The 23,692-nt window shown below is 43.0% G+C and overlaps 1 protein-coding gene across 3 annotated transcripts in view; it reads right to left on the bottom strand.

The window, feature by feature from the left end:
- The window catches only part of LOC146178253 (uncharacterized), a 44,509-nt gene that overhangs the window by 12,260 nt on the left and 8,557 nt on the right, over positions 1 to 23,692 (bottom strand). For 2 of the 3 annotated variants that reach the window (XM_084578057.1, XM_084578058.1), the window contains exons 2-7: positions 22,016 to 22,110; positions 19,395 to 19,433; positions 17,876 to 17,908; positions 12,150 to 12,249; positions 5,294 to 5,421; positions 979 to 1,026 (exon numbers count right to left, since the gene is read on the bottom strand). In XM_084578057.1, coding sequence (XP_084434183.1) covers positions 979 to 1,026; positions 5,294 to 5,421; positions 12,150 to 12,249; positions 17,876 to 17,908; positions 19,395 to 19,433; positions 22,016 to 22,110 — 443 coding nt within the window. The remainder of the gene's footprint in view (positions 1 to 978; positions 1,027 to 5,293; positions 5,422 to 12,149; positions 12,250 to 17,875; positions 17,909 to 19,394; positions 19,434 to 22,015; positions 22,111 to 23,692) is intronic. The other variant, XM_084578059.1, reaches the window with a different exon arrangement.

Raw genomic sequence — 23,692 nt, 5'->3', positions numbered from 1 at the left:
GTGGAAGCTGGAATCTAGGTTGAAATTATTGTGATAAAGCTGATAAAAGAATTTGAGCCTAGTTATTTTCTCCGAGTTACAGAATCTGGTTGTTCAGCTAGTGAAAGAACTTCTGTTAATGGACTTCGTTTTTTGGTAACAGGAAAATACAAACCTCACTGCTAATCTCTGGACACGTTCAAGTTTGTTTATCAGATATTTTTGGTTTCGGTCCCAAATTATACTTGCGTATTCCAGACACTGCCTTACAATTGTTTTATATGCTTTAAATTTCACACCCGGTGGTGCATCTCTTAGCTTTCGCCGTAAAAATCAGAGTTTTCTTTGCGCTGCTCCACAGATGTTTTGTACGTGAATGGTCTCTTCTTTAAGGCGACAAATAAATTTTAATTTTGTTTTTATGTCACGAAGTTGTTGTATCAGTTTCGGTTGGGGTTTTGTTTCTTATTGGCTGTTTACTTCTTTGTGAACATTCGTAATTGTTCATTGGTTGCTTGCGTCACGTGATTTGTAATTATATTACAAGCGCCCTTCCAAAACATTTCAGCATTCATCATGCTAGTTGGGTCGGCTCATATCGTACGGGAACCTTCGTCGATATAACATTGCCTAGTGATGATGGGAAAGTCCTAGCTATAATGACGCATTTCGAAATCCATGAACTAATCCGACAACAGGTATTCGTCAGACTAAAGAATGCCCCTTTTAAGGACAGCAAGCGAAATGACGATAAAAAGATCTGCATGGAAGCAATAGGCTCAAACCGCTCGAGACTTTTTTTAGGCTGCATCCTTACTGAAACACAAGCCAAATGTTCTTAATAATAACAGCAATACAAAATGGGCTTTAAGCGCATGGTTGAAGCTTTTGACCGATATTTTCCCATATTGTTGTAGCAATACAATTCCTGGCACCTGTAAACTAAGAACTGTTAACAAAATATTAAAAATTAGTGTAAACAAATAATAATAAACTTACATCGACTTCTTCGCCAGATATGCACAGCTTCAATGTTTCATTTATGCACTGAAAAAAAAAAAAAAAAGTTCTCCTTTAGCACATAGGCAAAGGGCCCCTTGTGCTTTAGCCATACCAGTTATGGACCTTTTCCGGGAAAGAGTTTATAAGCGTAACGTTCTCTCATACATTCCATAACTTCACGATAACAATCAAAATATCAGCAGATCTCTCTTCGGTAGGTCCTTAGTTGTATTTTTTTTCTTTTTGCTGATACTTTTGACATCTCTCTCCACTTGCGTTTTATGGCAGTCAGAATCATTTGGTGTGGGCGCAGGGCAAGCTCCGATATTCAAGTTTCTGTACCTCAGAACGGAAGCATATCTATCAATATACACATAACAACACATTACAATATGCCACATGTGTGACACAATATTTTCGCAACGAGCTTAGTTGGTTATACGTGGCTGTCCGAGTTATGGGCAGTGAGTGCTAAACAAACCTAAAGAAATTTCTGACCACTAGAAAGCTTAAACCATTTCAAGTGCATGTTTATAAACCGTTTTTCGAAATATTTCGCAGCTACCTCACAAATATTTTCAGAAACGCATCCAAGTAGCTTTCTAAGACGCTTATACTAACTGTCTTAGAGGGAAGAAAACATTTGGAAGAAAACATTTGTCATCACAAGCTTAAACCATTCGCATCAACATGTGAATAATAACGTTTGCTAATATTTTACAGTTGTCCTAAAATTAGGAGATGTCCCAATATCTGACATTTTTGAAATAGCTAAAACTATTGACATTGGATGGTGTTCAGCCACATCTAAAATAGTATAATCTCATGTATTCAGCATAAATGTGTTTATGAAACAAATGTTTACTACTAGTACTATAGCTTCTAGAACACAGCAATCGTTCCACCTGTTTAATAAACCTGCTTCAAATGCCAAATTGCTTTTATTCCCGCCGAGATACCCGCGATCTATGTGCAATATCTATTTCATGCTTCTTCCTTCGCCGCCCATAACGGGGTACCTTTGCAAGCCTCCACCAAATATCCGGATATTCATAATGTTTTTCTTACTGGAATTTAATTATTCAGCTATGTCTTACAACACGAAACTGGCAACTCACAGCACCGTAACGTATATATTGCATAACTGGCGGGAAACGTAGGTGTAACGTATATATGTGGTAAGAACGTTATGAACTGCTGCACGCGCTGCAGCGTTCCTGGCTAAGAACTACAGGCAAGCGCACGTCTTTCGCAGGTGTCGATAATCATGAGTTCAGGCTCGTGGCTGCCACAAATAAGTAGAGTTAGCGCTGCGCCTGGGAAGAAGAGTAGATAAAGCTATGTTGCGCTTTCGAGATCGTGTGCACTTCCTTTGGGTTGAACAATTTGAAATGGTGGGCTTGTACGCCATGTTAAGCGAAAACTGAAAATGGGCAAAACGCCAGAAAACAGCACCCCAGTGTATGCCATGGTACTAGGAACGACGAAATATGTTCCCACGAAAAGCATTAGGTGGTGCCTTTTGAACAGCACTCTTGGATATGTGCTAATTTTTCATAACATCAGTGTTGCCCATGTGTAGGGTGGAACTGAGACGCTGAAAAAAGGTCGAGAGGGATATGCGTAGTCGATTTATAAAAATGACTTTAATGGTTATTTCTACTTGCAGTGCTGTTTGATTTATTGTAGACAAACATCTCGTGACGTCCACGCTGACAACTGGTCCACTAGTATTAAACGATCACTAGCAAGGTAATTGCTTCACTGTGCAAAAGTAGGTAGAATTAAGCCTAGGGCAGGACTACCGAACTACATCGGGTAAGTAAATTTTGTGCACAGAAAAAGGTATCCCCTTATACAAAACAGTTGCATTAAAAATTTACATTTCCCCTAAACTAACACCTTTGCGGCTAGGCTTGTGAGGAAGGCACCTTCCTGGAATGCACTTTTTAAGCATTTTATCAAAGCTTGTTCCTCCAGTGTGGATTTATTTGATAGAAGGTATACTAAGAAATCCAGTCCAGCCAGCACAAATTTCTGCTTACACTTCGGATAATAAGAAAAAAGAACTATCGATAAAGCAATATTTTTCTTAGACTTTTTGAACATGCTTCACATGACTGAGCAAAAACTACAGCTGTACATATGAATCTGGCATGTTCTAACGAAGATTACGACGTATTTTAATGAAATAGTTTCTGAACGCCTGCAAGCCATCTTGGTAAAGCTTGTGAACAGCTTGCAGTTCGAGATCAGATATCTGCAGTTTGAGATCAGATATCAAACTGTAAGGCGATTATCTGCTGGCCTTTATTCCTGAAGCTCTTAACAATAAATGCTCTCACATATTAGCAATCGCCGTAAACTATTTCGCTACAGAAAGGACACGGCCAAAATAATCATAGCCCTGCTGTAAACTGACACTTGTCTAGTTATATAATAGCTTATATCAAATTATTTGTGCGTATAAAGCAAAGATTCCCTTTCTTGTAAGAAGGTCTTTACCATTTTTAAATAACCTTATAGTCGCACTAACAGCACAAATCAAATCAAGAAGACATGGGCATCATAGCTATAGACTAATTTATGGAAACTAAAATACGACATAATTGAAGACGCTACTAAAGAACATAATACAAAATTATTAATTTTCTGCCTTCTACAACAGATAGCCGTCATTCCACTCTTGCAGCAGGGTTTTTCCTTAATCTGATCTCATAAAATTGATAAGCACCGAAAAGATGTAAAGGGTGAAAAAGGCACTTCCACTCCAAACTCGTCATCGCCAAAGCCCATGAAACTGGATAATGCTACCCTCCTTTTAGCAAGAAAGGAGCAACTCCGACGCCACACACGTGCTCTCATACATCCGTGTACGGCAAGCCTCCCCGTGGTCTAACCCGTGCAGAGGAGGTTGGGCTTCGTATGATGAGAGTTGGGGTTGCCATAACACCTGCAGTGGCTCGAAAGTAGCCCCAGTTTTAAGATTTGTATCCCCACCGTGGGTGTCCTGTCCGCAAGTCCCGAGATGATATATCCAACACCTGCTGTGGCAATGTCCAGCGCTAAAACCGACGCGTACACGGCACCTGGTGGCAACTGGTCTGGTCTCTCCCCCCACAATCCGTCGTCATATGCCGCTTATATGCAGAGATCGCACCATCGTTCACTCCTGGACTTCATTACATCAGCTAACGTTTCCTCATTTATTTGACCGTACCCTTCATCCATCATAATGTATCCTTTTATGTACCGAGTTAAAAAACATCGCTAAAATGATGAAATTGCCTAAGTCTGTCAGATGTGCAAGGAATTGGATACACTGTGCAAAAGTTTACTGTTCTTCCGGCAGCCTTTGAAATATATTGCACGTCATTCAACATCGTAAAGCTGCATGCTGCGAATTGTACAAATAATGGGGTAATGCCAACTAAAAGCATTTTAAGTTGTTATTTAAAGCCTACAATAAGGAGTACTGAGCTATGAACTATCAATCAATGCATTAAATTCGCAATGTTCTTCAGAAGAGCACATTTCTTTTGTTGCATAAAAATATATTGATCGAGCAATCCAGGAGTATCTAAATTAAATGAATAAATGCGATTTGCCGTACGCTAACCTTCCATAAAGCTTTAGATGTTTTTAAGTCTAGTCTTCATAAGTATTGTCTTTAGGTGTTTAGATTGTCAGCAGTAATAAGAAATAATAAGAAACGATATGCGAATTTGTGTACCGCACAATGTGAGCAATTGTCTTGCACCATTTCGGGCGCAAAAGGAGCATTAAGGAAGACCAAGTAACTCTTTTTTCTTGCGTGCATATATTGTATTTATCTTAATATGAATAAGATGGGACACGCATACTGCAGGCGTAATTATTCGTTAATAGAGGGGAAAATCAAGTGAGGCCGCCTTCATATCAGGAAAAATTGAGAGTTCATTACTGCAGTGCAGTAATGAACTAGTTTTACTACAGAACACGCCCGTTCAAGGAAACCATTTATACTATCACGCAGTTTTTTCTACACCTCTTGGCATTTAGCATGGCTCAAATACCTTCTCGATCCCCTCTGGATGTGTTGAAGATTCCTTCAAGATATGTATTGCGGACTCAGGATCGGTACGTTTTATGTAGAATAAGAAGGCTTCGCAGATCCTGCCAAAAATAATATGCCATAAAGTGTTGTCAAGCGTTATTCCCCGCAACAATTGACCGAAAGTTTCCAAAAATTGTCCAGATCTTTTTACTATTACTATTAAAATTACTATTAACAAATGGCAACATTTCAAATTTGAATATGAATGCTACTTACTTTCTCAGTCTTCTTTGTCATTAAAGCCTCGAAATAACCGCCGCAGGTTGTGTGATGCAGCGTGAGATTGTCAGGAAAACTAGAAAGGAATAAACTCAGCTGCGCGACGGCGGTGATTTTATTTTCAACTGAAAAAAAAAAAAAGAAGAAACAGCGCCTCCGTCAAAACAATAGTAACGATTGTCTCTTAAGGAGTCGCCCCATCGAAATAGTTGGACCTTTATTTGAGATACATGAGCGGAAGAACACAGAAAATACTTCAGTCACGCTATAACCATTGCTCAGAAATTATTTGTGTTCTATAAGGAAACCAAAGAGCTTGAGATTATTTATCTATCTTTTTGCGCACTATGATATGGTTTTCGGTGCTAAATATACAAACAGCATTAGCGTACCTAATAACCTTGCAGAAAAATATTTTCCTTCAAATGAGCACTCTCCTGACTTATGCATGCCGCAGAGAAGAAATGAGCACTTTCTTGGCCTCTCTATGAAATGGGCACCAACCACGCGCAGGACAAGCTTATGTTGGGCATAAATATACCTTATATGTTATCCTCTCGTTTAGTATTGGCTTTGTTATAACTCTGGTTTGCTTGCACTTATAATCACGCAAAGAAATCCAAGATAAATTCTTTTTACATGCTGACAAATACCATAATATGCGTCATTTTTTGGGACGAAGAGATAACGGTGTATGCGTTTCATTCACTTTCATCCGCCGTAATTTCTATCTGTCCCACACGGCTGGATCATGGGGACCAAATAAGGCACTCATTCTACTTGAATTGGGAGTTTGTGTTTCCGTTTCTCTGTATTTATTATCATTTGGATGCTGGTGAATATTATAATATGCTGATTTATCTCCGATTTTCTTTCTTTTTTTTTTTTGTAAATTGCGGCTACCTCAATTGAGATTGCAAATGTGTGAAGATAAAAAGGATAACCCCAATCAACTGGCACGCTGGCATGGGTCCACAAGGAAAATACATATTCGGAAGCCAACAGGAAACCGTGATATTTTCAGAGAGTACTAATAACAAAGACTCCGAGATTACGTAAACAAAGTTACTTTTTTGAATAATACCTACATACGAATGTAACTGTTCTTCTTATGTGTGGAAACAGCGCCAAACACAGCGGACAAGCAAGACGGGACAAGCGCTGACTATCAACACAGTTTATTCGAGGAAGCACACATAAATATTCAGAATGATCCTGCAACCAGGTGCGCATGTTAATAGGTAAAACGTACAACTGGGAATCATTCAGAATCGTCAAGATATGAGATTTCACGCTGATGGATATTAACAGATGGGGTTCTGACTCAAGTATCGTGGTTCTGAGATGAGACAGGCTTGATTCAATTTCCTTCTCAGTGTATCTTTCTTTGTGCCTGAGTAAAAAAAAAAAGTAAAAAAAATCTTCAAGCAATAAGATCCTTCTCTGGTGTCAAATTCATCAGCTGCGGTTGACTATTTGTGGTGCCACAACCCAGGTGCTTGTAATGTAGTCAGCATTCACGCTCAGGATATTATTGCTCGCTTCCGCACGATTTCGTCTTGGAAACTGTCAGAAAATGCATAACAAAAGATAAGGACAAACAGAGGTTCATTAAGAGTTTAGGTATATCAGTCGGTAGGTGTCCACAGCTACAAGAGTGACAGATACTGCGCCTTTCCCTTCCTGTGAACCAATCAATCAATCAATATCAGTCGGGGCCTTTTTGAAACTTTTGTTTTTCTATTCGAAATCAATCTTCTTCCACTGGGAAGGCAAATCGCATTGTCAGAAAACTGACGTATGCATTGGGTCGAGCGTGGAACCTATTCTGCGCAATATTGACTTGTGCTTTGTTGTCGACAAGGCCAGGCTTTGCGAATAAAGTCTTCCGTTATGTGAATGATTTTCTGATTTTTGTGGAAACACATGACGCCACCAAACATGTCGAAGACATCTTGAAGATTTTCTGGGACCGTGAAAAAGGCCTTAAATACACCATTGAAACATAGTCTAAAAGTGTGCGGCAGTTTTTAGGTTTAAAGAGGATTCTCGCGCAAGACCAGACGAGCTGGGTCTTTCAGCTGAGCTCAACCAAGCCTTCGATGAATTTTAATTCCGAGCAATCCAAACTCGTGAACTATGGGATAGTATAGTGTCATGTATTTGTACAGCGACGTTCAAGTCCTGTGAACACGCTATTGAGTACAGTTTCCATGAGCAGGTTAACAGACTAAAGTCAGCTGGCTTTCCTGCTAGCATGTAACAAGGTCCTTGAAGGAGTACAGTAGAGAAAAAAAAAGACGCCGGGGCCTCCCCAAAAGCAGAAAAAAGTTCGCCGTGGTGCCATACACTCATGATATGCCACATCGTTTAAAGCTTGTATAGGACACAGGTGGAAGTAGTGTTTTCCGCACCCAGGCAGCATTTGTGCCAAGGACGACAGAAAATTACGAGATCAAGTATCCCCAAGCGTTAGAAGCAAGGGATGCCAGGTTAAGCCTGATGCACATTTCATTCCATGCGTCCTTTAGAACGCAAGTCATTCTCACGTGTGAGAAAAAAATTGTGGGAGTTTAAGCATAGCTTCAACCAAGTGATAGAGATAAGTGAGTGTTGCAGCGATATCCTCTTTAACACCCGCTTTTCAATCCGCGGTTTCTTCATATTTATTTATAATAATTAATTACGTTTTGGTGAAAACGAGGAAGGAGCCTTATACTTTTGAGTGAACGCTACATACACCTAACGAGGTTAAGATCGTGTTCACATTTTTTCTTGTATATTGTACATTGGTTTTGCAGGAGAGGAAAGGCGCAGTATCTTCCAGATTTAATAGGAGCGAAAGCGGAGAGAAAGAAGTCCCTTGGGGGAAGGCTCCGGAGCAATTTGGCCACCTTTGGACCTTTAACGTGCGCGGGTATCGCACAACCCATGGGTGCCTCTACGTTATAAATTGGTTCACAGGAAGGGAATGGGGCAGTATCAGTCACACATGTTTCTGTGGATACCTGAACCTCGCCTAAGAGAAAAGAGAAAGGTGGGAGTGAAAGTGCAAAGAGGAGCCGTACTGGAGGACCATGGAGTAATTTCGACCACCTGGAGATATTTAACGTGCGCTGACATCGTACTGCCACTCCGTAATAATAATTGGTTCACAAGAAAGGAAAGGCGCACTATCTGTCACCCTTGTCCGCAGACACCTGAACTGACTGATTTATCGGAAAAACTGATTGATTTATAGGAAGGGAAAGGCGCGGTAACTGTCTCACTTGTTGTCTGTGGACACCTCAACCGCGCCATAAAGCAAGGAATGAAGGTGGGAGTGAAAGCGGATAGAGAGAAAGAGGAGCCGTAGTGGAGGGCTACGGAGTAATCTCGACCACCTGGGGATCTTTAACGTGAGCTGACATCGCACAGAACACGGACGCCTCTTCGTTTCGCCTGCATCGAAACGCAGCCGCCGAGGTCGGGTTCGAACCCGGGTACTTCGGCACATTAGTCGCGCGTCTTACCATTGCACCACCCCGCCGGGCCATTGATTTATAGGAGGGAAAAAGCGCGGTGACTGCCTCACTTGTTTTCTGTGGACACCTCAACCGTGCCGTAAGGGAAGGGAGGAAGGTGGGAGTGAAAGTGGAAAGAGAGAAATAGGAGTCGTAGTGGAGGGCTACGGAGTAATTTCGACCACCTGGGGATCTTTACAACCCCGGCGGGGGCAGACACCTGAACCGCGCTGCAAGGGAAGAGAGGAAGGTGAGAGTGAAAGCGGAAAGGGGCGCCGTAGCGGAGGGCTCCGGAGTAATTTCGACTGCATGTTTTCATGCCTTGTCGCAATTCAATCACCCCACTTTCCACACACACCTCCCCCAACGTGGCTGGCTTGGTTAGCATCTGACCAGCTGAATGATCAGTTGGCCTTGGTAACCCTGGCCCAGGACATTTTTAACGATTAGTAATGCGTTGAATAAAAGAAAAGCGATTGTTGTTGTTGTTGTTGTGGCTGTATAGGAAGAAGGAAAAAAAATGCACAGGCCTGCTACTGGCTCTGTAGCTGAGCCACCTCCGCTGCCTCGTGCAGACAGAAGAGAAAATAGAGAAGAAAGAAAAGGAAGAGGGAGAGAAAGACGCGCGCCACAACAACAGCCGTCGTCCACCACCGAAGAGGTGGCGGGTGCAATGACGGCTCACAACAGGTAAAAATTCGAACAGGCTAGCCCCCGCCGCAAGCGGCAGTGCCCAGCGAAAGATTTTCCCTGTCCCAGCGAAAGATTTTCCCAACGTTATCTCAATGCACGCATGTTGTATTCTACGGTTGTGCGTCCTATTTCTGAAGCCATTTTACCCTATCTGAAATGCCCTCGGCCCTGATTTTATGCCGATGTCGGCTGATTCCGTTACTCGCGTGTTTAACGGATCTTCTAGAGAGACGTTCGTTTTCACTCCGCCTAGTGCCAGTTCAGGAAAAACAACCCAACTGGCCATAATTACGCGAGCTCAAGAGGCCTCCGCCGACCGGAAGCCACCCTGTTGTTGTGGCCGTAGGAAGAAGGAAAAGAAAATGCACGGGCCTGCTACTGGCTCTGTAGCTGAGCCACCTCCGCTGCATCGTGCAGACAGAAGCCACCCTGGACTCGCCACAGCCACAAGTAAGGAGGAGGAGAACTGACATCACAAAGCACGCGGGAGCGTCTTCGTTTCGCCTCCATCGAAACGCAGCCGCCGCGGGCGGGTTCGAACCCGGGTACTCCGGCACAGTAGTCGGGCGTCTTACCACTGCCAAGCCAAGGCCACTTGAAGGGTAAATTTAGTCACACTGCTACATCTAGCGGTGAAGGGTGGCAGTTCCTGGCCCTACGGGTCTGGGACAGTAGGTCAACGCCGCTTGCGGCGGGGGCTAGCCAGCCCCCGAATTTTATCTGTTGTAGGCCGTCATTGCACCTGCTACTGCTTCGGTGGGGGACGACGGCTGTTGTTACGGCGCGCGTCTTTCTCCTCCTCTTCTTTTTCCTTTCTTCTCTATTTTCTCTTCTGTCCGCACGAGGCAGCGAAGGTGGCCCCACCGGGGTGGTGCAGTGGTAAGACGTCCGACTACTGTGCCGGATTACCCGGGTTCGAACCCAACCTCGGCGGTTGCGTTTCGATGGAGGCGAAACGAAGGGGCGTCAGTGTTCTGTGCGATGTCAGCGCACGTTAAAAATCCCCAGGTGGTCGAAATTACTCCGTAGCCCTCCACTACGGCTCCTCTTTCTCTCTTTCCACTTTCACTCCCACCTTCCTCCCTTCTCTTACGGCGCGGTTGAGGTGTCCACAGAAAACAAGTGAGACAGTTACCGCGCCTTTCCCTTCCTATAAATCAATCAGGCAGCGAAGGTTGCTCAGCTACAGAGCCAGTAGCAGGCCCGTGCATTTTCTTTTCCTTCTTCCTACAGCCACAACAACAACACTTTCATTGTAAATTGGGTTATAAGAAAAGTAAGGCGCAGTGTCTGTCAAGGTCACTCGAAGGTGAAAACCGCCGTGAGGCTGACGGCTCGAACAGCTGGCGTAGTGAAGCTTTCGCTTCAAGGTCACATAGGGAAAAAAGGTAGATTATGCCTGAGCACACGTCTAAAAGAGCATAGTTCCTCGGGTAAAGATCCGTCCTCAAACTTTGCATTTCACCATCAAAAATGTCCCCATAAACCCCTTGCATCCCCCTGTTTCATAAGGTCTCGGTCCTCTGCAGGCGCAAATATAAATTGACAAGGGAATTGAATTCATATCTCATCTATAAGAACCATGATACATGCGTCAGCGCCCTATCTGTTCATATCCATCAGAGAGAAATCTCTTATCTTCACGATTCTGAATGATATTCAGCGTTAGGTTTTATCTATGTATATGCGCAGCTGGTTGCAGGAAGAGACCATTATGTATATTTATACGTGTTTCGTCGAATTCTCAGTTGATAGGCAGCCGTCGTCCCGTCTTCCTTTTTTGTCCATTGTGCTTTGCACTCTTTGCACAAAATGTCATACCAGATAGCTCTGCTTTCCGATTACTACAGTTTATAACAGTTTTTCTGACAGACGTGTGGTGCTTGATTTGCAATATTTGCAGCTATCTCAGGCTAGGTTTAGGATATTAGCTTGATAATCCACGACGAATATTTATTGTGCAAAAAACAATTGTGATAAATAGATAAGATGATGGTATCTAAACGCTGCTCGCATCAAGCCTTGTCAGCTGCTCCGTGTAAACAAGGCACTGCGACCAGCAGATGCAGAAAAATGTAATTGCAGCTGAGATAATCCAGGCCGTATGATTGTTCTGTCAGTGGCACTTTTCGTTTCCCAAACAAAAGCGGAAATGCGATTTTTGAAGTAGTAAGACCTATGTATCATACATATCTTTGTTGCGTAATTTTATTACAAAGACAGTATAGAAGTATTTGATTATTTTATTAAATTACAGTTGTTGGTGGGCGCTCCTGCGTCAAATTGTTTGTGGGTGTCTTTTGAACTGCTTTGTGCTTATAAACTTCCTCTTTTGTTGACTCTTATCCCATACGTCAAGAGGTCGTACCCTTAACCTACGCGTACATGAAATATGTCAAATTTAAAATATCGGATTTATGATTCAGTTATTTTTCTAACATTTATTTATGCTCCAGGAATAATTCATTGCCGGTTCTTGGTAGCTTCTGCAGCTGGCCCTTCAGCAGCGCCAATCTGTTCTCTTTCCTTTTGTTTCTCATTCAGCATCAGTACATTCAAGGTATCATTGATTAGGACCTTTATTTTACACCTCCAAAAGACTTTGTTTATGACAATTCCATTTAAGACTAAAGGGGTGTCAGGAGAAGAAAACATACGCTCTTTGTCTTTACCACCGACAAAATCCACGACCATGAACCGCAGCCATTTTAGGGCGAAGGGCCTGTAGATCTTTGTAAACAATCCGACCATGGCACACTGAAAAGTACAATAACATCTCAGATAAGACAGTGAAAGTTATGCTGCAAATGTCCCATCTACAGGATCATTACCATTTATATATGATCACTTACATACGGTGAAAAAAATTCTTAATCTGAAAGGACACTGATCAAATGAGCAATATAATATTTACCATGCAGTGAAATTTAATTATTTAATGACCTAAGCGCGCATACTGGGCAAAATAAATACAGTTTTCTTGCAACAATACGCGCAAAGCAGCAAACTTATGAAATAATTAGTAATTTAACATGAAAGCCAGGGGTTATTTCCTCTCTTCATACGGGCTAACAAGAGCGATCCAGTAAAAATATTCCCCTCGCACATTTTCTGGTGTCACTCGTCTCCGCGATCCTGCTGTTCATACGTCAGCAAGCGTTCGCGCATGGCGTCATTATGGACAGTGAGAGCAGGTAAAGGAAACAGCCAGTCTGGGGGCTTCACTCTCACAGTCGGGATAATCCTGAGCATAAAAGTATGCTGTGCCCCTCTACCCAGTTACGCCGCGAAACCTAGAGGATCGAGTCAGGTTTGGTTTGGTTTGTGGGGTTGAATGTCTCAAAGAGACTCAGGCAATGAGAGACACCTAGAGGGGTCAGGTGCCATTGTGTACGTTGCTGAGATTTGAAGCTGCAGAACTTTCACGGACAGAATGCCATTGGTTCGGTGGGATGACCAAGCACGATGTACCGCGGAACACAGGCTGTGGGCTGCAAACGCGAAGCGGCAGTGGCGCCGAGGTGCGCTCGGCCTGGGTCGTACAGCGCTACCAGAGTAAGCTTACGAACAGCAGCGGTTCAACTCGGAGACAGTGTACTAAAACGTCAACAACGCCTTCTCGTGGAAACTAGCATATAATTCATGACAAGGGATGGGATCAGAACTGTTATTGTTTTAGATATAGCGAGCAATAAGAAGGACTTCATATAGGCATACGAAAAAGATATTTTAAGTTGCCAAGGCGGGAAGGGAACCCGGGTTATAGGATCGGTCGGAAGAGACGATTGACAGCTATCGCAATAGGATTCGTAAGGATATTACTGGGGAATAAAAGAGCAATTACCCTTATAAGTTTCATGACAAACAATTCTCTTCGCGAAGAGCGAGCGTCAAATAAAATATTATACTGCAATTCTGAGGGAAATCATCAGGTTCAGTCATCCTAGAAGGGGAAAAGAACTACTCAATTCCGTCACTGCGCACTTGAAGGAATTTAACCTAAAGTTGTTACTAGTGTAGGTGTTACCGCCATAGCATATAAATCTGCTGCTGCTCTCATTCCCGTTTCTACTGCAGCACAATGAATTAGATACTAACCGCTTGAATTCCATTTTACTGATTGAATTTCACTCACGTTTTTCAACCTTGATTTCTATCCAGCAAGTTAAGTCAAGTCAAGTCATCTTTATTTCAACATCACAAGGATGCTAGGGGCGCAGCCAAAAAGCCTATTAACGGCTTGACGAGGGGCTGCGCCCCTTACAAAAACTTGGTAACTTCGGCGTATGAGTTGACTATGCAATGAAATATAATTTTAACAGAAACAACAGGGCGAAATGGCACTTTCATATAATGTTTAACTAAATACTGTAGAAAGGTGACATACGATTGCGGCAAGGAAGAAAAAACATACACGCAGTGTGGAAAACATATTTACAGAAATGCACACTTTCAGTGAGGTAATAAAAATAACAGCGTTATCTGCACACTGTAACTATTGAATTGTGTTTAGAAGAAGAGGCAAGGTGTAACTAATGCTCTGTCGTCCGTAATTTGTTCGGGTTTCTGGAATGACGAAATGATTTTTTGTACGAGTGCTGTAATTGTGAGACTTGCGTTCAAGTCTGTAGAGTTCCTTGAAGAAGATAGCTGTGTTTATGGCTGTAGTCCTGTAGCGCCTTAATAAAGTTTGTTCATATTGCTGCGGGATAGGAATTATATTCAATTTACAAAAAATCGCTTCTGTTGGTGCGTCTCGAGAAACGTTGACGATGATTCTAAGGGCTCGTTTTTGTAATCTATGAAGCTTGCTAACATTCGAAAAGGTGGTGGTCCCCCAAACCAAAAAGCAGTATCCTATAACAGAAGAAAATAGGGACTGAAAGATAATTTTTTTTACAGATTGCGGTAAGCAATACCGAAGCCTGGAAAGAATACCCACTACCTTAGCTATTTTGATAATCGTAGTGTCTACATGTTTATTCCATGATAAATGTTCATTAAAATACACTCCAAGGCTTTTAAATTCCGGGACGAGCTCAATTTTTACCGAACCTAGCCACAGCGATAATCCCAGGAAATCAATGATTCTATTTTTGGGACGGAAAAGTATTGCTTTGGTTTTTTTGGTATTAATTTCCAAGGAGTTAATGGCTGTCCATTCATGGAGGGAAAGCAAACACTGATTCGCCTGCCCAAAGAGATCATATACATTAGTTGATTTAAAAAATAGGCTGGTGTCATCAGCATACATTAAAAATGTGCATTTGTTATCTAGACTAGTAACATCATTTATGTAAAGATTAAATAGCAGTGGACCCAATATGCTGCCTTGAGGAACACCAGCTCGTAGAGCCTGTATATCGGAAAGCTGATTGTCAATCTTGACCTGCTGACAACGGAAGGTTAAGTAAGATCGGATTAACTGAAGAAAGACGCCCCGAAAACCGTATATGTCTAGCTTGGCTATTAAAGTCTCATAGTTGATCCGGTCGAACGCTTTTGAAAAATCAACGAATATGCCCAGAACAAGCTCCCTCTTTTCAAATGATTCCAGTATTAATTCTTTCTGCACAAGAAGGGCGCTCTCTGTCGACCTGCCTTCTCTGAAACCATGCTGACATGTAGTTATTACGTTGTGTTTTTTACTAAAGCTAGCAATACGTTTAAACATCACCTTTTCTAGACATTTTGAGACGGGAAGTATCGATATTGGACGATAGTTAGAGAGGTCGTTTCTGTCACCGCTTTTATAGATAACAGAAACCCTAGCCATTTGCATCCGCTTTGGGAATACTCCGTTTTCTAGGCAGATATTGAATATGTACTCTAAAACTTGGCTGATAATATCAATGACATATTTAAAGGGTTGCACCTGGAAGCCATCTATATCACGAGACCTGCTATTACGGAGGGTTGCGAAGTGACTTTGAATCTCATGCTTATCTGTCGGCGACAGAAACGCAGTTTCAGTGGTACGAAATTTTAGATATTCTGCAGAGCGTTGATCATGAGCACTCCTCACAACTGAAATAAAGTGATCGTTGAAGCGATTGGCCAGCTGCCTTCCGGATAACGCGCAGTCGCCTATTTTGATCGATGTACAAGTTTGGGGGTCTCCTTGAGGGTTTAAGATATTGTTAATTTCCTTCCAAAACAAGATCGCTTCGTCTTACTGTATTGGAGTTGAATAGCTTATTCATGTAATCTTTCTTTGCTTGGCGAAGAAATGATGTTACCTGGTTTCTGAAATTTTTAAAAGCTTTAAGGTCATCGGGAGCTCTTGAAGAAAGGAAACGGCTGTAGAGTTTGTTTTTCTTTGTTATCATTTTGAGGCAGTCTCTGTTGATCCACGGTTTACGAGCTTTCCTTGACTTCTTGCAAGTTCTTTCAGGAAAGCACTCTAAATATATACTTGTAATTATCTTTATGAAAGTATCATACGCTAGATCTGGATCATTAATTTCGTACACGCACCTCCAGGACACTTCCCTAAGTTTGGCTCTGAATAGTTCTAAGGTATCTGGGTTTATCGTTTGGTATGTTTGAACTATTTGCTTCTTTCGTTGACGCTTGTTTGCACGATCAGCAAAGAGAAAAATTGGTAAGTGATCACTCAGTTGAGCACAGATTACACCAGATTGTGTGAATGTACACTGAACATTGGTGATAAAATCATCGATAGATGAGCCTGTATGCATTCTTGTTGGCTCCAAGATGACGTTTCGAAAACCGTTACAATCCAAAATCATATTTAATTCACGCTGTTCATGAGATGAAGTTAAAGAATCTATATTGATGTCGCCACCTAATATCAGGTTCAGCCCATTGTCAGTTATCCAGGACAAAAAATCATCAAGAAACAAAAGAAAAGAAGACACATTTCCACCGGGAGGACGATAAACCACTGAAAACACATCTGAGCCACAGCGATAAGAAAGTATTTCATAGTCGTCGACTACCATGGAGAAACGAGGAATAACACAGCCATTAAAAGATTTGTTTAACATTAACATCACACCACCTCCTTTCTTATTAACTCGATGCTGGGAAAATGTATTGTGATCTTCGAGGGTTAGAACTTCTTCATCGTCTCGATACCAAGTTTCTGTTATCATAATTACATCAAATGAGAATTTTAGCGACTTGAGAAAATTAAAGACCTCATCTTCTTTGTTGCGTAATGACTGAGAATTCAAATGAAAGAAAGAAGTGACATTTTTGTTTTTCGAATGTAAATTAGAAACATCAGCGGGCAAGAAGAGCTGCTTGGCCATGGTGAAGTGGAACAAAATCAACGGGAAACGAGCTCTCCTTAAACTATTTTATCTAGGTCACCTACACAGGCAATGCGGATCGCATCGGACGATTCATCCTTTCTCGCAAAAATGCGTCCATTTCTCGTCCAGACGAATTTTCATTTTTTCTCCTTTTTTCGAGTGACAGTCATTCCCAGCAATTTTTTCAATGTGGGGCAAAGGTGCTCATTAACATAAATTGCTGCACGAGTCCGGGACGGGCTGCCGTTTGAATCACCTTCGGAGTTAGAATTGCCATCGGCAGCGCTTGCCTGTGCAACTGTTTCAAGGTGAAGACTGTCAGTGGTAATCTTTGATTGTCGGGCTTTATCAAGTACAGCATCACGCTTTGACCGATTTCGGAATTGTACGATAATGTTTGGGCATGGGTTATTCTTTGTCGGGACTCGATGACAAATTTCTATGTCCTGCATTGTTATCGGCTCCTTGATAGCTTCGCCAACTTTCAGAAGTATCTCTGGCAGATGTTCGTTCTGATCAAAAGGAAGACCCTTGATTTCCACATTTTTTTGCCTTGAATATTGTTCAAGCTCAGTTAGGCGCTGCTCATAGCTAGTTAGCAGTTGAAGTTGAATATTATTTCTCCGCGAGGGTGCATAGTTTTAATAAGCATTCACAGATATTTTTCAGTGAAAAGCTTTTAGACAAACCTGACGATGAAACGAGAGGTAGGACACTGCATCGCTGACAAAAATTAAGAAAATACGAGAAGGGCTGCCCTCTTATCAGGCGTGCGTGCGGCGAAGGAGCTCTGACCGTTGCCCGTCATCAGCCGAAAAGGAGACGAAGCTGCCACAGGCGCATGTTAGGGGTCATTCTGCTTTTCACCTGAGCGGTTAATTATTGTTTAAGGCTCGTAGAAGCCCAGCGTTCTATATCATATTTTCCTTCGCATGCTACTTATTATGGTAGAGCTTTCAAGTTTTTCTTTGATTCACATATGGCAGAATATTTGCCAAATCTTCCGTAGTTCTCAAGGAACAAATTTGTCCGGCGCTTTCAGGGAGTTCTATTAAACATTCCATGGTAAAGAGAACGCATGGATATATATTAGCTATACTTACCCTGAGAAGAGGTTGAATTTCCACGACGTCCCGCTAGAAGAAAATGTTCCGCACAGCGAAATTAGAACCCATTACTACGTGTGATTTAAATACAAAGGTTGAAAGCCACGGCCTCCTGGTTAGACTCAACTGTCGCTTTACGAAAGCCCTTTTCATGTACATCAGTCTTGCTCACATAGCGGCGAGCGCAGAATAGACAGAATATTGCCTCCATCTGTTTAGGGCTAAATATACAAGGAGTTAGTACCGCCTGATTTGTAGCATGCACGTCCGAGATGGAAGCTCACATTTTGGTGCAAATTTTGTTCTATTCGGCAGAGAAATTCATTTCCATTCGATAACGCTTCAAGATATGGGCACTGCTAATATTTGAAGAAATTGCTTTAGGTAGTGATGTTAACCACTAGTTCTCGTTGGTGATCATGGCTCATAGTTCTATGGTAAACGCGTATAAAAAAATAAAGGTAAACCGGTATTCACAAACTCTAATAATGAAAAATCACAATCTGTTGCTGCATTGAGCACCACTGCTATGTAATAAATTTTATTTGGTAACTGCTTGTTCATAAGGCGCGTATGAACAGCCTGCATTTGTTACGGGATTCGGAATGAGGCGGAAATTGCGGCACAATGAGCATAAAATTCTTGAATAAACTACTAAGATCAAGTTGAATAACCAACCTGCACCAGTACATTTTATGGAATACGTGAAGTTCTCTCGAAAAGCGAAAGGCAAGGCGCCCGTCTAGTGGATGGCCGTCATTGCACCCGCCAACGCCTCGGTGGTGGTGGACGACGGCTGTTGTTGCGGAGCGCGTCTTTCTCTCCCTCTTCGTTTTTCTTTCTTGTCTATTTTTTCTTCGGTCCGCACGAGGCATCGGAAGTGGCTCAGCCAGTAGCAGGCCCGTGCATTTTCTTTTCTTTCTTCCTACAGCCACAACAACAGCCTAGACGGTTGTTGTTGTGCTTTAAAAATCCCAAGGCGGTCGAAATGTTCAGAGCCCTCCACTTCAGCGTTTCTCAGAGCCTTACTCACCATGAGACATTAAACACTATAAAATAAAACCGTGTTGCTATGCGGCAATAATTAAACCCCATATATGATATTGTCTTTAGTAACGCTGTTAAACTTTCTGCTCAAAGAAGGTAAACGTAACATTTATTTGTTAAATTCGCAGAGCACAAAGCAAGCTATCTTCAGTTGCATCATCTTGCGTGGAGATCTGATAGAATTTAGAAGCTTCGGCTAATATCTAGACAACGCGAGGATTAAGAAAACAAAATATAAATGCAGGATATCAGCGTCTCGAAGCGGCAGATTGGCTACGAGGAGCGCTATAGCGGTTAGCTTCGTATCAACTTTGCCACCTGCACTTTATTACGTACTCATAGCGCACAGCACACGAGAGCCTTTCGCCTCCATCGAAATGCGACCATAGAGGCAAGCTGAAAAATCACAGGAAATGAAAACCGTTTCCATTCGCAAAAGGGAGCAGCAAGTCTAGGGATGTTTACGTACGTTGTTGATATCACACATATTCTCCTTGTCATGGAGGCACTGTAAGAAGCAAGAGAAGAAAATTAAGTTAAGTACCCTCGTCATTCGCAGAAAAAAACTAATTCAATTACAAATATTTTCAAGCCTGATCAAAATGTTTGCTGTTATGCTGCATGAGATGAATGTAAAGTTTCTCTGGGAGATGGGTAGACCTAGCGCCCCGGAACGCCTGATAGAAATGGGAGTGCATAATAGCTGGACGGAACTCGCTGAAGCGGTGAGAATCTCCCAACATGAGAGATTAAGTAGGTCGAGCACGGGTCGAACCATCTTAGAATGGGTGGGTCGAGAAATAGATAGGGGCACAGCCGACGAGGTTGCCCTACCGCCACAATGTCGCGAGAACATCATTGTCCGTCCTCTCCCCCGCAACATGCACCCAGAATACCACAAGAAGAGACGGGAGAAGAGAGCAGAAGCACTGGTTAAAAGAGCAAAAGAATTCAGAGTAAAACAAGTTGCCTACGTAGACGCTGCAAGCGGCCGATCAGGGGCGGCAGTCGCCGCGGTAGTCAATGGTAACGGCGCACCAGTCGTCTCCGCCACCATCCGAAGCAGAAACATAGACACGGCTGAAGAGGTCGCAATAGCGCTCGCTTGCGTCGGAACGAAGGCTAGATTGATCTTTAGTGACAGTAAAACTGCTCTCTGGAATATCGGAAAAGGCAGGGTCTCGCAAGAAGCCGCCCGAATTCTAACAGCTGTAGCTAAAATCGATCGCGAAATCTCCCTAACTTGGGTCCCAGCACACGCGTCCGTCCCCGGCAACGAGGCGGCCCATGATTTAGCCCGAGATCTCTACTTCCTGGCAAACGCGGAGCCGCCCGACTGCCAGGCGATGGACGAACGTTTGCAAACTTATAAAGAAATAATCGAAAATTATAGATTAGGAAGACGCCTGATGCCGCCACCGGATCCAAGCTTAAATAATAAAGAGGCCATAGCCTGGCGGCGATTACAAGCCGGAAATTTTCCAAACCCTGTCTGGTTGTATCGCACCCAGATAGATGAGAAAAGAAATGATAAATGTAAAGCCTGCGAAGCGAGGGGGACCCTCGACAGTATACTTTGGGAATGCCCTAAGTCTCCATTAAAAATAGAGAAGCCTGGGTAACCCTGCTGCGAAGCGACGTCCCCGCTGACCAGCAAAAAGCCGTCCGCCTGGCGGCTGAGGCCGCGAACAACCAATGTATATTCGCCAGTCCTTAGTCGCGGAGGTTCCAGCTCCCGTTCCTCAGGCCTGTATGCCAGGAGCGGGAAGTAAGGGGCCTCCTAAATCAGTGGAAATTAGTTAATTTTAACCAATCAATCAATCAATCAATCAAGTTTCTCTGTGTTCGATAGAGTGGATGCTGCACTCTTACTGTGGGCTTTCCATAACGCATTCTGCGGCATGAGCAATGGCAAGCCTCTGTAGTAACTGTACCGCCCTTTGTGAGATTTATGAGGAACATAGCATGTAAATGCATGCTCCATGTCGGGAAACCTCAGCAACTAACGATGTTGTCGTGTTTAAAGCGTTCTGCGTAAATTATGCTGAAGTCAAGTAAACACAGCACACAGAGAGCAGAAGTGGAAAGGCAAGCGCTGTTTGCAGCGGCTTCTTGATGTTAGAAGCGAGTAATTATAGCAACACTTTGAAAGGAGCCTCAGCAAAAAATTGGGAACAGGCCTAATTCACAGGTGTGAAAACGGCCCCTGCGCAACAGTCGTGCCAGTGTTGGTGGACATCAGAAAACAGTCGAATATTGTTAACTAGTCAGTTCGGTAATTAGTTATAATAATTACCGTTCTAATGATTACAGTTTTTTATGCCTTGAGACCGTTGCGTTCAAGTTACCTCTACTCCCCGCACACACGTTCATACGGGCCGGCTTGTTTAAAGAGTGGGGGGGTTATATATCAGATGGTAGCATACGGTGCCGCGCCGTATCCTTAAAAGCGGAGCTTAAGTGTTCCACAAAATGTTTTACCAGAGAAGCTGAAAATGCTGTTAAATTATGTGCAATATATTGAAGCAGCAGTCAATGCCAGAGGGGCATATCAAGTCCATCCCAATCCCCATTATGCAAATGATTTAGGTGTGGGAAAATGTTCTAGCTCTAACACTAATATATAGAATAAGAAATTAACCCGCAGCCAGTCGGTCACGTTACGCTTGCAGTGCTTCACTACACGAACAGCGTCGGGTTGTCCAGGAGGCCCGCGCGGCGGCGGAGAGCTTCGGGCTCTCTACGCCGACGTGGGAGCTGCCCTCTACACCTGGCGCCTAGCCGAGTGTCCATGTGGGAAACAAAGTTTTACCAAACCAATGCGACAACCTTGGCAGAATGATTCTGATATTTCCCTCACACGTGAAAGGAGCGCCCCAAGTTGGCAGCTCCCGCCACACGTAATGCTTTACTTCCAGTTAGTGCTCGGCCACGTCAGCTGCGAGCTACCGCCTGCCAGCGCCATGCTCGTCATTGTTTGCTCACAGCGGCAATGCCAGCCACCGACTCTAGATTTTCGGTGAATAAGGCGCCTAAAGCTATTGCGTTCAAATCTCTGATGCAAGAATTCTCAACGCGATTTGCTCATACTTCTTTAATGCCAAGTACGTCCGGTATGGTGGCTACTCTGCAGTTTCCATCAGAGGCAGCGTTGTTCTTCTGGGCCGGGTAGCTCGACGCCGACACTGCGTCATGGCAAAACAAGAATACACTGATACAGCTTCTTCGTCCCTGTATGCAATAGATGACTACAACAAAAAGGCTCCGATTAAACATGTATCCCTGCTGCTCGAAGTAAACTGAATTTATGCAGTTGCACCGAAATTTCTTTAAGCTGTCTGTTAAAACATATCGTCATTGCGGTCACCTTCTTACCGTTATATATGTTTTGGTGGGAGTACTGATAAGGGTAGTGTTATTTTTTGTCAATACCGCGTTATTCTGGTACATGAGCGGCACTAGGGTGCCGTAACACAACAATGTACTTTCGTTCCGCTATATATGCCCTGGTTTGTGAACCATGCAAATTCTTGTGCAAATTTGTGGACCACCTATTTCACTCAGAAATTTCAGTGTGACCGAACAATTTAGCGTGGTAAGGTGCCCAAAATTACTGGTTACGCCAGAGCCTAATGCACCCTAGGAATTTGCACCGACGACCTTTGTCGTTTCAAACCATAAACCTTCAAATGACCATTGTAGCCAAACCGTTTGATGTGGGACGTTCTGGATGGTGTAAAACTATTTACCATAACCTGGCACAAACGCTGCTATCAAAATATGGTTACTCATGCGAAATCCGGCCGTGAAGCTTACCAAGCGCGGAAGCAAACCAAGATCGAAGCTGCAACAGCGACTGCGGCCGATGGCTAACGCTTATGAAACTTGGTTGAAGGATAGTTTAACCTGTAGTATTTTTGCTCTTTTAGTTAGGTCTTGTGGAAAGGAAGGCGCAGTATACTTTTGGGCTGACACCACGAAATTGTGCACGCCTACGCTTAATCAGGTCGAGGTCACAACACCTTTCTGACACAGGTTGTCCTTGGCGGATACATGTCGTAGTGAAACCTTCGCCTGATAAAGCAATATACAAACGGTTCTCTTGCAAAGGACCATATTATTACTTGCAAGAAGCAACAATTTACGTTTTTTTGGGGGGACTTTTAGATGAAATCTGCGTTACAATACGCCTCCATTCAAAATCTTGCGCAAATGCGGGATGCAAAATTGTTTTATGTATCTCGCCGAGTCACAATTTGTCTGCTTTGCTGGTTTGCTCATGCGCTCAATGTTGCATAGATGTAACATCGCCGCTTTTATGAATCGCAATGGCTGCTCCACCAACCATTTCAGGTAAGCCATATATTTAATAAAGCACGAGAAACAGTGCTCTCTAGTAGGCCCCGTTATGATTTGCTACTTTTTATTGAACTGGCTTTCTTTGTGTGAGGTACAATTCTGCGAACGCATTTTGAAATTAGTAGAAATAAATAGTTCGCCATTAATTGTGTCCCTGATAATGGCATCAACTTTTCTAAAAAAAATGATATCTCTGTTTTCTGCCAGCGAGTTCCTGTTCTAAAATCCAACGTGTCGTGCAGAATTGAAATAATTCGTGCTCGTGTGCTGCCCCTACTTTCTGAAGCCAAAGGGCAATGACCACCCGCACATGGTCACTTGCATCCTTGGTTGTCGATTTTACAAACGCGTTGGATTTGCTTCGTCTTAAACCAGCCGATATACTGCATGATAAAATTTATTACGGCC

Source organism: Amblyomma maculatum, chromosome 9 (genome assembly GCF_055883805.1).
Source record: "Amblyomma maculatum isolate TAMU_Amacu chromosome 9, ASM5588380v1, whole genome shotgun sequence".
Classification (NCBI taxonomy): domain Eukaryota; kingdom Metazoa; phylum Arthropoda; class Arachnida; order Ixodida; family Ixodidae; genus Amblyomma; species Amblyomma maculatum.
The sequence above is the reverse complement of the archived record's forward strand: the minus strand, read 5'-3'. Positions and strand labels throughout refer to the sequence as shown.